Below are 13,475 nucleotides of genomic sequence, written 5' to 3'. Positions count from 1 at the left end.
ATGTTTTGAGCAGTTTTTAATTTGAGCTTTGTCAAATCAAAATTTAGTCAAATCCAAAGCACACTTATGCTAATCTTCATGTCATGGCGTATATGTTCATATACCACTTAAATGCATGGATGTTCTATATAGCCATGCATAATACTGATTATTATGATATTGTGATATTCATATTCATTAGCATCATTTTAAGTTTAGCTATAGTTTAATAATTAATTATCTGAGGGTTGGTTTGTTGTAGAATGATTTTTTTCTTCTACAGTTGAAGCAATCTTTCAAATTATACCTGGTGATGCAACTGTGTGTGTCTTTTGAAAGTTCAAGTGTCGACACAATTCTTTCTCCTTTTCTTGTATCAGTTTGCAAATGTTGAATAACATTTTTTGTTGGTGCAAGTACAGTTAAGGGTTGATATATCCACCAGCAAGTATTTTCAAAATGTTTTATTGGCACTTAAGAAAATATAGTTTAATGCTCCAATTCAGTTTTTTTAAATTAGGTTGAAAGTTGGATTAACCACTTAGATTAAGTGCCATAAGTGTATATGGTTAATAAGAACCAGAGCTGAAGCAGTCTTTTAGAGTGTTGATCAGTAAGTTTGGACCTGTGGCTACACTGTCAACAGCACTGTTGACTATGATTTGAGCTAGAAAGACAGAAACAGGTCCTTTCCCTTAATTCAGTGACACTCGGTGGCCCTGGAGAGGCAGAGAATCTTAATTGAAGATGGACTTTGTTTTAACTCCAGCTGTTCACCAGTCTTCAGATGTTTTGAGTTATAATAATAATAATAAACTTTATTTTATATAGCGCTTTTAAAGGTGGCTTCTCAAAGCGCTTTACAGGATGACAATAACAATAAATAAGAAGAATACAACAATAAATAAGAAGAATACACAAGATAAGACACAATTACAATTACAACAATACAATAATAACAATAGAGGTAACCGTGGAAGGTGGTACTAAGAAGAGCAGAGGGGTGAAGAATGGGACCAGTTAAGAAAAGGCTTTTCTGAAGAAGGTTTTGAGTCTGGATTTGAAGGAGTTTAGAGAAGGTGACTCTCTGATATCCTTGGGCAAACTAGTTCCAGAGCTTGGGGGCATAACAGGATAAGGCCCTGTCACCCATACAATGTAGACGGGCTTGGGGGACAGTAAGGAGGGCAGAATTTGAAGAACGGAGGTTGCGAGGTGGGGAATAGGGCGATAATAGATCAGACAGGTATTGAGGTGCCAAGCCATGTAGAGCCTTATAGGTGAGCATGAGGATTTTAAAGAATTTGACCGGAAGCCAGTGCAAGGACTCCAGAATAGGAGTAATGTGAACACTTGCACTAGACCTGGTCAGGATTCTGGCTGCTGAATTTTGGACGTACTGCAGTTTGTTCAGGGTAGATTTAGGTACCCCAGCGAGTAGAGCATTGCAGTAGTCAATTCGAGAGAAAACAAATATGCTGATCAGCTTTTCAGCCACAGTTAATGATAGTATAGGGCGTAGTCTTGCGATATTTCTAAGGTGAAAAAAAGCTGTTTTGACAGTATGCTGCACATGTGGGTTGAATGTTAAGCCAGAATCTAATATAACCCCAAGGTTTTTCAATTTTGATTGAAGCTCAAGTACAGAGCCATCTACAGATAGGGTTACAGGACTGGCTTTACGAATTTGATGGGGGGTACCAATAAGCATGACTTCAGTCTTGTCGCAGTTAAGATGAAGGAAGTTTTGAGTCATCCAAATTTTTATGTCAGAGATGCAATTAGATAGAATAGAGACAGCCACATCAGTGTCAGGTTTGGTATGGATGAATTTTCGAGTATCGTCAGCGTAAAAATGAAAGCTGAGGCCATGTGATCTTAAAAGCTGACCAAGTGGGAACATGTAAATGCTGAAGAGCAAGGGGCCCAGTATTGAGCCCTGGGGGACACCAGACTTAACAAGACCAATTTCAGACCTGGACCCATTGAGAGAGACAAAGTGACAGCGATCAGTGAGGTAAGATTTGAACCATTTCAGAGCAGTGTCAGGAACTCCAAACACAGTCTCGAGACGAGAAAGAAAAATGTTATGGTCAACAGTGTCAAAGGCAGCACTGAGATCAAGAAGGATGAGTATGAAAAGAGAACCAGAATCGTAAGCTATTAGATCGTTGGTGACTTTGACCAGGGCAGTTTCTGTGCTGTGAAGTTGACGGAAGCCAGATTGGAGGGGTTCGAAAAGGTTGTTTTCTACTAAAGAAATCTAAGAACGTGTTGCAAAGTTGTGATGAGGCAGGTAATGTGGTAGGGCAGTTTGGCTTGAGCAGTTTGTTGATGGTGGAGAAAAGATGTCTGGGGTTGTTTTGGTGATTTTTAATGATGTGAGAGAAGTAGGTGGATCTAGCAGACTCTATAGTAACCTTATATTCAGATAAGTAGTCTCTCCAAACCCGATAATGTACATGTAGGCCGGAAAGATGCCACCTACACTCAAGTTTGCGAGAGGCTGCCTTCATGGATTGCAGACGGTCATTGTACCAGGGGGCAGGGCGAGGGAAAGAGATGATTCGAGTTTTTAAAGGAGCAAAGGTGTCGAGGGTAGATAAGAGCATTGTCAAGTAACTGTATTTTGTCCTCTAGAGGGTCAGAGGAAGAGAAACAGGATAAGGAGAACAGAATTTGCAAACCTTGTGTGATCAATTGATCGCCAGTTGCGGAAATTTACAGAGCGTGGGGAGGAGGTGTTAGAAACAGGTAATTCCAGATTGAAGAGAATGGCTAAGTGGTCAGAGAGGCCTAGATCAAGGGGAGGGCAGTGGGAGAAAAAGGAGTCATTTGCAATAATTAGATCTAAGGAGTGTCCTTTGTTATGTGTAGGGGTACAAACACCTGAGTAAGGTCAAAGCATCCCAAAAGAGAAAGGAAGTCTTTAGCCAGACTGGAAGAGGTTGAATCAATGTGTACATTAAAGTCCACTAGAATAAGGATCCTTTTAAACTTAAGGCATAAGAATAAGAGAAAATCAGCAAACTCACCTAAGAAGGCTTCACTGGGTCTGGGTGGTCTATAAACTGTGGCAATAATAGTAGATTGGGGATAGAAACATTTAAAACAAGACACTCAAAAGAAGAGGGAGGAGGTATAGTAATAGGACTTATACTGTAAAAAAGGTTGTAAATAATGATGCCCCCGCCTCTGCCTGAAAGACGCGGAAGGTCAAACAAACCATATCCAGGAGGAACTAGTTGGTTGAACAGGAGTCCATCATTTTGTTTGTGCCATGTTTCGGTTAAACACAGAAGGTCCAGTTTTTTTTCTTTGATAATGTCACATAAAAGAAGAGCCTTGTTGTTAATGGAGCGGGTGTTTAGAAGCACTGATCTGGCCAGTCTCGGGGATGCAGGGGGAAGTGGAGTGCGGTCCAGGTGCAGTAGTGAGAGGAGATTTTTTAGATCGGCGCCGGTACGTGATGGACTTACAGACGTGCACCGAAAGGCAGGGATAGAGACTCCGCTGGCAGACAAACGAAAAAAACGGCATCCTGTGCTGCGATGGATCTAGCAACTCGGTCGTAAAAGTGAAACGGTAACAGTGAAACGGCAGTAATCAAATGTGTCTTTGACCAGGAAGTAGCTTTGTTTTAGTTGAAGAAGTTGCAGTGCAGTGTACCTCAGAGACATGATCAATGAATCGAAACGGGAAGAAAATCCAGGGAAGGCGGTAGCAAGTGGTGAAGGTCTTCAGTTGAGTAAATTCACGATGCAGTGGAAGTCGCATTTGTGAATTTGTAACGTGGAGTGGATAACGTGAAGCGGGTAAAAATAGATAAATTAGAAATCAGTGTAATCGAGGAGAAAAAGGTAAAAAAACATAAATAAGTAGATAAAAATGAAAAACTGGTGAGAGGAGCGGCAGCCAAATTCGTCAGCGTTCCCTCTTGACCAGAACCGGAACATCTGTCAATTTATAGAGTTCTCTACAAATCCTAAAAGGTAGTGATGCTCCAGGAGTTCTGTGCATTTGCTTGGTACCAAATATCCTCGCCACCTGAAGAACCCTCTACTATCTCTTCTGTTTTTGCAAACAGAAGGATGATCTGGGTAGGACAATTCCCTCCTCTTAGTTGTGTGATCACACCACAGTGAGCACAGTTCCTTGTCTGGATTCGTAGGAACCTTCAGTAAGGTAGATCTAAAAGAGACCAAAAATGACATCTCTTTTCAGCTCAATTTAAAGTTTTCGACATTAGCTCTGACCACAGCACTTTGCATTTCTGTCTTTCAGAGGCTTCAGAGGAGGTTGTGCCACAGGAGGCGGTGTGTCTGACAGTCCAGGGTGACGTCAAGAATGGAGAAGAGAAGATGCAGATGGAAGAAGTGATTGTTATACCCGAAGAGCACGTGCCTGACTCCAGCACAACACAGGTTAATCAATCAATCAAAGTTTATTTATCAAATGCACAACAATACAGTGTGCAGCAATGAACTGTATTTACTACAAGCTCACTGGAGGGGGGGTGGGATAAAAATCACAAAATTAAAGTTACAAGATAAGGTTGCATAATAATAGTGCAATAGAAATGTAATAAGATAAACTCAAACAAAACTCAATATGAATAGAGGCGCTATGTGTCCAGGATGTATGCAATACATTATGTCCAGGTAGTGCGGTATGCCGAATACAATGAAAACTATGTCCATGTAGCCATTAAGGGTGATTTGCTAAAGGAGCTGCAGGTTGACTATGTAGCAGTCTTATTGAATGCTTCGATACCGTGTAGGTACGGTAGGAGAGAAAACAGTTTATGACTGGGGTTCTTGAGAATGGACCTGGCCTTCCTAAGACATCTAGCTGAGTAGATATCCTGGATGTTTGGTAGCTCACAGCCGGTAATGATGGTGTAATGCAAGGCCTTCTTATTGTGATTTATGCCAATAGGAAATGTTTTTGTAACCCCTCCTTGGATTTCTCTTCAGTGTGCAATGGTTTTCCCCAAACAACTGCTATATTTTTCCTTTGTTTCAAACTCTACAGCTATTACTACAGCTATGCTTGACTGTGATTTCCATTGCTGATCACTAACACTTGACATTTTTTTCCAGCATTTTAAGCTTTTTACCATGGTTAACTGTTTTTCAGCAATATCTTGTTGATCAGAGATCCATATTAGGTTTTGTTTCAGTTTGTTGCCAATGGAAAACATTGACTTTCCATTTCTTTTTCAGGTCAGATTGATGGAGTGTTCAGAGGGTGTAACATTATCATCTGTACCTGCCCAGAGCCGTGAGTTTTTATTTCTTAGAATAAAGAAATGATGTCAATTTTAGACTCTTGTAGAAAATCCCTGCCACTTGCCAACTGTGTGGGGTGTTTTGTTTCAAAATAAGCAGAGGAAGCGTTTGTTGCGCAGATAGCAGAGATGATATACTGTAACATAATGTAGTAAGTATTTTTCTGTCAATATTTGGGTAGTTTTATTTTCTGCTGAAAAGTCCTATATTTTCATCAGTTTTCTGTAGGCATTGTATTTTGCCAGGCTTTTGACCGAATGAAAAATTATTTACTTTTTGTATCTGTTAGCTTATTACTGCCAGCATCCCTAAATTGGTAGAAAAGTGGCAAAATGTGGCTGTTGTCTCTGCAGGTTTGGGCTGTAAAATGGAGGTTGGTGTTGCATCCTGCCTGCTGACTCCTTCTGCTTCCCCTGGAGATACAGACACAGCCGAGGAGCGCGTTCTGAACGGAGACCTGTGAGTTTCCCAGGGGGTGCAGGGCTGGGGCGAGAACAGACCAGACTTTCAGCCCAGGTGTTGCAAGACGTCCGTGTGTTGTGGTGTTCATGTCAACTAGGCGCTCCCCATTGCATACGCTTAGCAGACCCATTAATCAAACTTTTGTTATATTTTTATTTGTAACTTTTTTCAGCTTTGAAAATCCTGGGATGAAAGGGTCAACCATTTACCAGTGTCGCGCTTCAGAATACCACTCAGCTAGGTGAAATGTTTTAATGTTCAGGTATCGGCAGCCCATGCAAAAGCCTGCTTATAATCAATATTCGAAAACCATAGAATTGCCACCTGTATCTGTAAATAACCGTGTAAGTGCCTGAGATGAGCTCTTGCCATGTGTGCTACATGCACATCTTTTAACCTAAGAGTTGAATAAGTGTGTAAAAGTGACTGTGTGATCTTTTTGCATGCTAAGATACCTTAGCATGCAATATACTGTATATATATATAGTGTATATAAGTCTTGGTTTACACTGTTATTACAATTTAAACACAAGTTTTGCATTTAATTTTCATGCATCTTATTTACATTGCTGCCCTCCCTTCATTTTTAGTTCATGTTGCTCTTTGCCCTGTTCTACAGGTATTGTAAGAATAGCTGCTAAACAACCTGATGCTTGTGGTTGTTTACAGCCCCTGAACTATTTATTGAATCATTTGCATAGCTGTTAAGCTGACATAGAGAGCAGTGCAAAATAATTGCCTTGCCGCAAGGAGACATGGGTTTTGCAGTTGCAGTTTTTTTTTTGCGTTATGCCTATCCTGGCATCCATAAACATTTTATGCTAATAGGTATCACTTTAAAAATAATAAATTGTTAGAAAGTATAGGAAATAATTAATTATTTTAGTTAATGTATTTTTTTCTACGTTTGAATAATAAGGAAACAATTTAAATAACATCTGTTAAATTTGTAGACTTATTTTTGCAAATAGTAGAGCTATTTATTATTATGTATTATTTATTAACTGATTACAGCAACACTGACCAAAATGGGGAGAGATCAAAAGAAAAATGTTTTGTTTTTATAAGCATATTAGAGAGTAGTCTATGTTGGCAAATGCTGCTTGCGTTACAGTAAACACAAAAACCACTATCCAAGATCAGCAGATAGGCATATGGAAAACACAGAGGATCTGTCAGTCTTGTCTCTGGCAATGAGCACATTGTGCTTGCAAACCTGTCAAGGAAAGGAGAAGCAGATACCTGTCCTTTTTATTGTCAAGCCATGCTTTTAATTACAGTAAAGATATTTGACTACTCCAGTCAGATCAAACACAGAGTTGTAAATTGTAGGATCTTCAGAAACAGTGCAGTGCAAAACCCGCAGTCACACTGCTCCCTACACACTGCAGTGTAGACTTGGGTTGTTTCCAAGGTGCTTTCACATCCAAGCATTCATTGAGTAAGAAATTAGTAGCAGGGCCATTCAGTAATACAAGGCAATAAAATGACTACTTCAATGGTTTTTTTTAGAATTCAAGCCTGCTGTGAGGAGTGTTACTCTCTTGTGAAAGGAGATTCTTATTTCTCTGTCTCCACAGTTTTGTGAAGTCCGAGAAGCCCGGCATCGATCCAATGGACTGGACAGTCTCCGATGTGGTCAGCTACTTCACAGCCGCTGGTTTTGGAGAACAGGCAGGAGCTTTCAGGACGCAGGTCAGTGTCTAGTTTTACTTTTAGCCACAAGGGGGTAGCAATGGCACATTTTTTTAATAAGAGCTCATGTCTCGCACTACTGACCTAGTAGTGAGTATGTTCTTTTCAATTTTTTATACAAGAGGTCTTAAAGAACTTGAAAGATGCGTTGGCAACAAATCTGATATATTTATAAGCCAAGAAAGATTAATCTTTTTAGTCTATTTCAGCTAATTCTGTCAAGACATATTGGCAGTTTTGAAATTATGCTTCGAATCGTTATGTAGATGGGGTGGCAAGGTGACGCATTGGACTAAATGGGTAGCATTGCTGCCTTACAGAGGTAGGGCCCTGGGTTCAATTCCAGACCTGGGGTGCTATGTGCATGGAGTTTGTATCTTCATCCAGAAGAAAGACGAAGAAAGATCATCGTCTTTCTTCTGGATGATCCAGTTTCCTCCTGCAGTCCAAAGATAGACTTGTAGGTTAAGAGGCTTCTGGAAAAATGTTCTGTGTTGTGAGTGTGTGCCCTGTGATGGACTAGCATTCCATCAAGTTGATTGCCGAGATAGGATTGTGGGGGACCCCGAGCCTGATTTTTATGAAGTGGTTATAAAATCGATGGTTGTTGTCTAATATTTTCACAGTTCTCTGATCAGTTGTTTGTATGACTGGATTAGACAACTTATGACTGAAAATCATTTGAAACCTAGTAGATGTACTCACAGCACACTGTGTTAAATGCTGCCTCAACAATACTTGTTTCATCAGGTACATAAGTACTGGGTGAGAATTTACAGACTTGGATTAAAAAAAAGAGTAGACAAGCTAAATTCTCCAGTACACACACAGTGAGTGAATAAAATAACTGAACTCCACTGAATGTTATGAGTTGGGAATCCTTTTGCTGAACTTCTGATTTAAGAAGAATGAATGCTGTGAAGTCTGAGGACAGGTTAATCTAAACCGAACCACTGGGACCACTAAGGTTCTTAGTGCATTGTTTCTGTTGCAGTTAAGCAGCACCAGCAGAGGCTGAGGTTTTGGGTTTCTATCTTTTTTTTTGTGTATTATGTTTACTTATTCTTTGAGATAACATTTATTTTAATTAGAGTCTTTTGTTTCATATCATTGTTGTTTAAAAATAACTGATGGTAATTATCAAACAGAAATCAGTCTAGTTCTTAAGTTCTAAATTATTAAGAAGATGACAGACTGAAATGCAACCATATTTAATTGAGGGAAAGTAACAGGTGTTTACTTAAGAAAAGACACCTGTTTGAGATGTACAGCCACATGGTATAAAATCATGCCAAGTCTGTGAAGTCCGAAATTTTAAATTTTATTTACCTGGCTTGGAAAAATATGTTATTATTGTTAAAAAGCTTTTAACATAAAACTAACGTGGAGGTTGCAATGTATACAAAAGGTTTCTGAAGTATAAATAACGCTGTAATGTGTGCTACCAACAGTATAAATACTCAATAATACATATAATACATGTTTTTCTAAAGTGACATTGATCATTCTCAGTCCTGGTGGTAGTCCTTTCTACCTCCTAAGTACAGTTCTGATTTTATGTGAAGGCTATGTTGCTAGCAAATATTAGTTTACATTTTGAGTTCTTACAGTTATACTAGTTATACTTAGGGCGGAGCGGTGGCTCTGTGGCTAAGGATCTGCGCCTGTGACTGGAAGGTTGCCGGTTCAAATCCCTCGGCCGGCAGAGGAATCCTACTCCGTTGGGCCCCTGCGAAAGCCCCTTAACCCTAACTGCTCCAGGGGCGCCGTACAATGGCTGACTCTGCGCTCTGACCCTAAGCTTCTCTCCCTGTCTGTGTCTCCATGGAGGAAAGCTGGGGTATGCGAAAAGACGAATTCTTAATGCAAGAAATTGTATAGGGCTAATAAAGAAACATTAAAAACATTAAACTACAGCCATGCAGAAGTATGATGAAAATGGTTTTAATATGATTAGACCCAAATATCCCACCAGCCAAATGAGTCATCTGCCTCAGTGGCAGGCAACACTGCCTTGGGAACATTAGAACGTCTTCTGTTACCTCTGCTGTGGAAAACAATTCTCTTTCCCCTGGCTCTTTCTTATCTTGCCTTGTGAGTGTGGAATGAGCACAGCTCACGTTTGAGAGGAAAATACTGGAATTCAGGTTTTCTTTTCCTATAACTCCCATACAGTGTAGCCAGTCACAAACAATAGTACTGGGACCTGAATGTGAAAAGAGCCAATTGCAGGAGAATCCCTGGTAACAAGGACAGTTGAACACTTGGACACCATGCTTTGTGCTGAATGGTAATACTTTGATTAACTTGGAATTTCCATGTTTGAATATTGAACCAAAATTTAAATACTTGTTCTGTTACTCACATGAATACATTTGAAAATCTTTTCAAATTTTTACTTTAATGTTACATAAATACTAATCTAACCTTTTCCTTACTGTCTGTTTTTTCCCTTGTTTTACAAATGATTATCTTGCCGACAGCTTATATATAGTTATAGATATATACTTCAAAAGGTATATTTTACTGAGAATTGTTTCTCTGTGTGATAAAGATTTATAAAGTGTCCTCACTTGTTCCCAAGTCCTTCATTCACCGTCTACATTTTGAATGCCCGTGTCAATTACCCTCATAGTCTTCTCTGTTCAGCACTATAAAGATAAAGTAATTTAAATCAATCTATGCAGTGCATTTATTTAAGGAAGATTACAAGATCAGCATTGCAGTGTTGCCAAGGCTGGCTCCCATCCCAGAGGTTGCTGGTTCAAATATTAGTTTATAAGCCAGCTGTAGTAGCTTCAGCAGCACATATAGAATGATACAAAGAAGATTAGCTGTCAACAAAATCTATTTGTAAAGGAGCAGCAAAGGCCACAATGTGTGTAGTCAGGCTGTTGTGGGAGTGGCTATCTTGTTTTTTAGTTATGGTTCTAGTAGTGGTATTTTTTTATTTCCCTTTTAATGGTTAAGCAAGAAAGGAAAAAGACCTCTTGTATATATTAAACTCTAGCTGGAACTTGACTGAAAATTATCCTGATATTTTTTTGCTCACACTGCCTTCATGTTAATTCACTCATAATAATTGTCCAACAATAACTGTAAGAATTATTTTTAAAATATACAAAAGCATTTAAATGAAAAAATAAAATATTTGGGGATTCAATTAAATTAAAAATGGATTTTTTTAAACATTTGCATTGTCAGAGAGTAAATTGCCAGCACAGTAAATTGAAAAAAGTGTTAACAGTAAATTGCAAAGTATTACTATTTGTTAATTTCTGAAGTACTTAACACCAGTGTAAGTTGTTTTGCTTTCTGTAAAATGTATAGGTCTTACTGATGACTTGTAAAGAGTACTAGAGTTCATACAAGAGCATAGTGACTCATCAGTTTTGCAGAATATAAGTATGTCTGTCTCCTCATTGGGCTCTGTTCCATCAAAGGTTAATTCACCAGCAATGTTATTACCCATTTATACAACTAGATACACTGGAACAATTGGGGTACATGAGCAGTGCACACACTGGGAGCTTTTTCACCGCGACTTCCTGCATCCAGTATGTAGCTGCGTCAAACACAACATGTTAAATTTCCCTTTAGTTTTGCACATTAAAGAGTTGGACAGAACAGGTGGTGCATTATTGGACATGTTTTTAAATCGCCTCTCTGTGGCTAAGGATCTGTACCTGTGGCTGGAAGGTTGTTGGTTCGTATCCTGTGGCTGGCAGAGGAATCCTACTCCGTTGGGCCCCTGAGTCTTAACCCCACCTGCTCCAGGGGCGCTGTATGAATGGCTGAGCCTGTGCTCTGACCCCAAGCTTCTCTCCCTGTCTGTGTGTCTCATGGAGAGCAAGTTGGGATATGCAAAAAGACAAAAAATCCTAATACAATAAATTGTATATGGCCAATAAAGTGATCTTATTTAAGACTGAAGTGCAGCAGGTCCCTTAGCCCTGACCACTGACTCTGCACTGTGAATCACTTCTGTGCTCCTCTGCTACAGTGATGCCTTTTTAATGGATCTTTTCTTAATGAAGGCGGTGGTGCAGAAGTTAGCATTGCTAGGGCTTAGGGCCCTGGGTTCAGTTCTAGACCTGGGCTGCTATCTGCATTGAGTATGTATGTTTGTCCCGTGTTCACATGGGTTTCCTCCAAGTGCTCCTGTGTCCTCTCACAGTCCAAACACATATGGCTAGATTAATTGGCTTCTGGGAACATTGACCCTGGTGCGTGTCTGTGGGTCTCCCTTCAATGGACTGCCATCCCATCCAGGGTGTACCCTGCCTGACTCTCAGCTGGAAGAAGCAGGTAGAAAATGGATGGATGTTTGAAAGTAAGCCAAAGAACAGCTTGCATTTGTGTAATATTTTACAATAATTAAAGTGTGTATTTACAAAATTATCTATTTTGGTAATGCTTTGCATTTATATGTGTTTTTAGACTTAAGAGTAGTTTAAGGTTTGTCGCAATGCAGATTACAGATGTATGTTAATTATTATTTTTTTACAGAAGATAAATTCATTGGTCTTGTAAAATTAGTGTAAAGCTTTTTTTCCCATCAGTTTTGTGTGCTGTATGAAACTTAAAAAGAAAAGGTAGGAAAGGTGGTCAATGGTACTTCTTGCATGTTAGTTTGTTGTGTTTCGAAAACATTTTATGTGGGTGACCAATGATGTACGCTAACCTCATGTCTGGGCTCTTATTGTGACAAAGTCCTTATTCTCCCAATTCTCAACATTCTGTTTGAATTTCCTTCCACAGGAAATTGATGGCAAATCCCTCCTCCTGATGCAGCGGAATGATGTACTGACAGGCCTGTCCATCAGACTAGGCCCCGCCCTCAAGATCTATGAATATCATGTGAAGGTGCTCCAGAGGACCCACTTCCAGGATGATAGCACCATCTGCTGATAGATCTCCACATCACCCCATTTTATGAACTTTTTAATGATGTGAAGAAGGTGCTGCTTTTTTCCGTGATAGGAATTGTATGATCTCAAGAAAAGCAGTAGGCGATGACGGAGCAGACACCTCATCCAACCATGATTAAGACCCTCGGCTTTGATTTTAGAGGACGGCCTCTTCATTCCTGCCTATGTGTTCCATTTCAAGACTGTCATTGCTGAAGCTTTCCAATTTTTTGCGTTGAAACCAGCGGTGTGGCCTCCCCTGACTTGCTGACACCCAGACCTTTTAACCCATTTCTTCCTCACAGTGACTCTCTCATTGACAGCAGGCAAGGGTTCCTTCAAGCTGGACTCTTGACAACACATTTATCCATTTTCAAGGTTACTTTACAGAGGTCACACATCACTTTTTGTACTAATGCTGTATTTTATAAGGATTTTTGGAAGTGGTTATGTCAAAAGAATCCCCTTCCCTATTTATGAATCCTTTTTTTTGGCATTGTTATAAGCTTTTTAAATTTAAAATTAATTTCCCATAAAATTCCAGTTTTGATAACTATTTGTTGCCATACGCTTTAAAAACTGAGTTAATGTTTGTGTAAGTGATGCTTCTTTATAACTGTCTAGTGATGTATAAGCAAAATATAAAGTGTGTGAGCAGCTGCCCACTTCACGCCTCTGATTGTCCATATTTCCTCTTTTCTTTTGTACTGTGCTGGGCATCAGTAAGCTACCTAATCAATCCTAATCAATCAGTCAATCCTTTATGCAGCTGTAAACTTACCAAAAACTTTTTGGCCTTCTTTCTGTAAAGCTCCTAAGTATGCTGGATCTGATCTAATATATAGGGAACATAATGCATCAACACATGTTTTTTAAACTTTTTTCATTGGTGTTGATTGTAGAGTTTGTTGCAATATTATTCATAAGATAAGACCTAAACTGTTTGTAAAGCAAATACAAAATTAGTTTTTGATACCATTTCTTTTACATGCAAAAAGTTTTCAAATTGGAGGAAGCCATTTGCCCCATCTTCCTCAAAGCTTGTCGATCCGTAGGTAGAGAGTTCAGTAAAATACACAGCATGCTTTTGGTAAAATTTCACTTTTCCACTTTTGAAAGAGTTATCTTAAACTTATTT

At 39.3% G+C, this 13,475-nt stretch overlaps 1 protein-coding gene across 1 annotated transcript in view; it reads left to right on the top strand.

Annotated features, from left to right (window-relative positions):
* The window catches only part of samd1b (sterile alpha motif domain containing 1b), a 35,618-nt gene extending 22,616 nt beyond the window's left edge, over positions 1 to 13,002 (top strand). Inside the window, exons 3-7 of the mRNA XM_015349631.2 lie at positions 4,264 to 4,403; positions 5,205 to 5,262; positions 5,624 to 5,729; positions 7,313 to 7,427; positions 12,189 to 13,002. Of these exons, the coding sequence (XP_015205117.1) occupies positions 4,264 to 4,403; positions 5,205 to 5,262; positions 5,624 to 5,729; positions 7,313 to 7,427; positions 12,189 to 12,338 (569 nt within the window). The 3' untranslated portion in view covers positions 12,339 to 13,002. The remainder of the gene's footprint in view (positions 1 to 4,263; positions 4,404 to 5,204; positions 5,263 to 5,623; positions 5,730 to 7,312; positions 7,428 to 12,188) is intronic.
* Positions 13,003 to 13,475: the final 473 nt, after the last annotated feature.

Source organism: Lepisosteus oculatus, chromosome 11, assembly GCF_040954835.1.
Source record: "Lepisosteus oculatus isolate fLepOcu1 chromosome 11, fLepOcu1.hap2, whole genome shotgun sequence".
Classification (NCBI taxonomy): Eukaryota; Metazoa; Chordata; class Actinopteri; order Semionotiformes; family Lepisosteidae; genus Lepisosteus; species Lepisosteus oculatus.
This window is presented reverse-complemented; position numbering and strand designations above follow the sequence as displayed.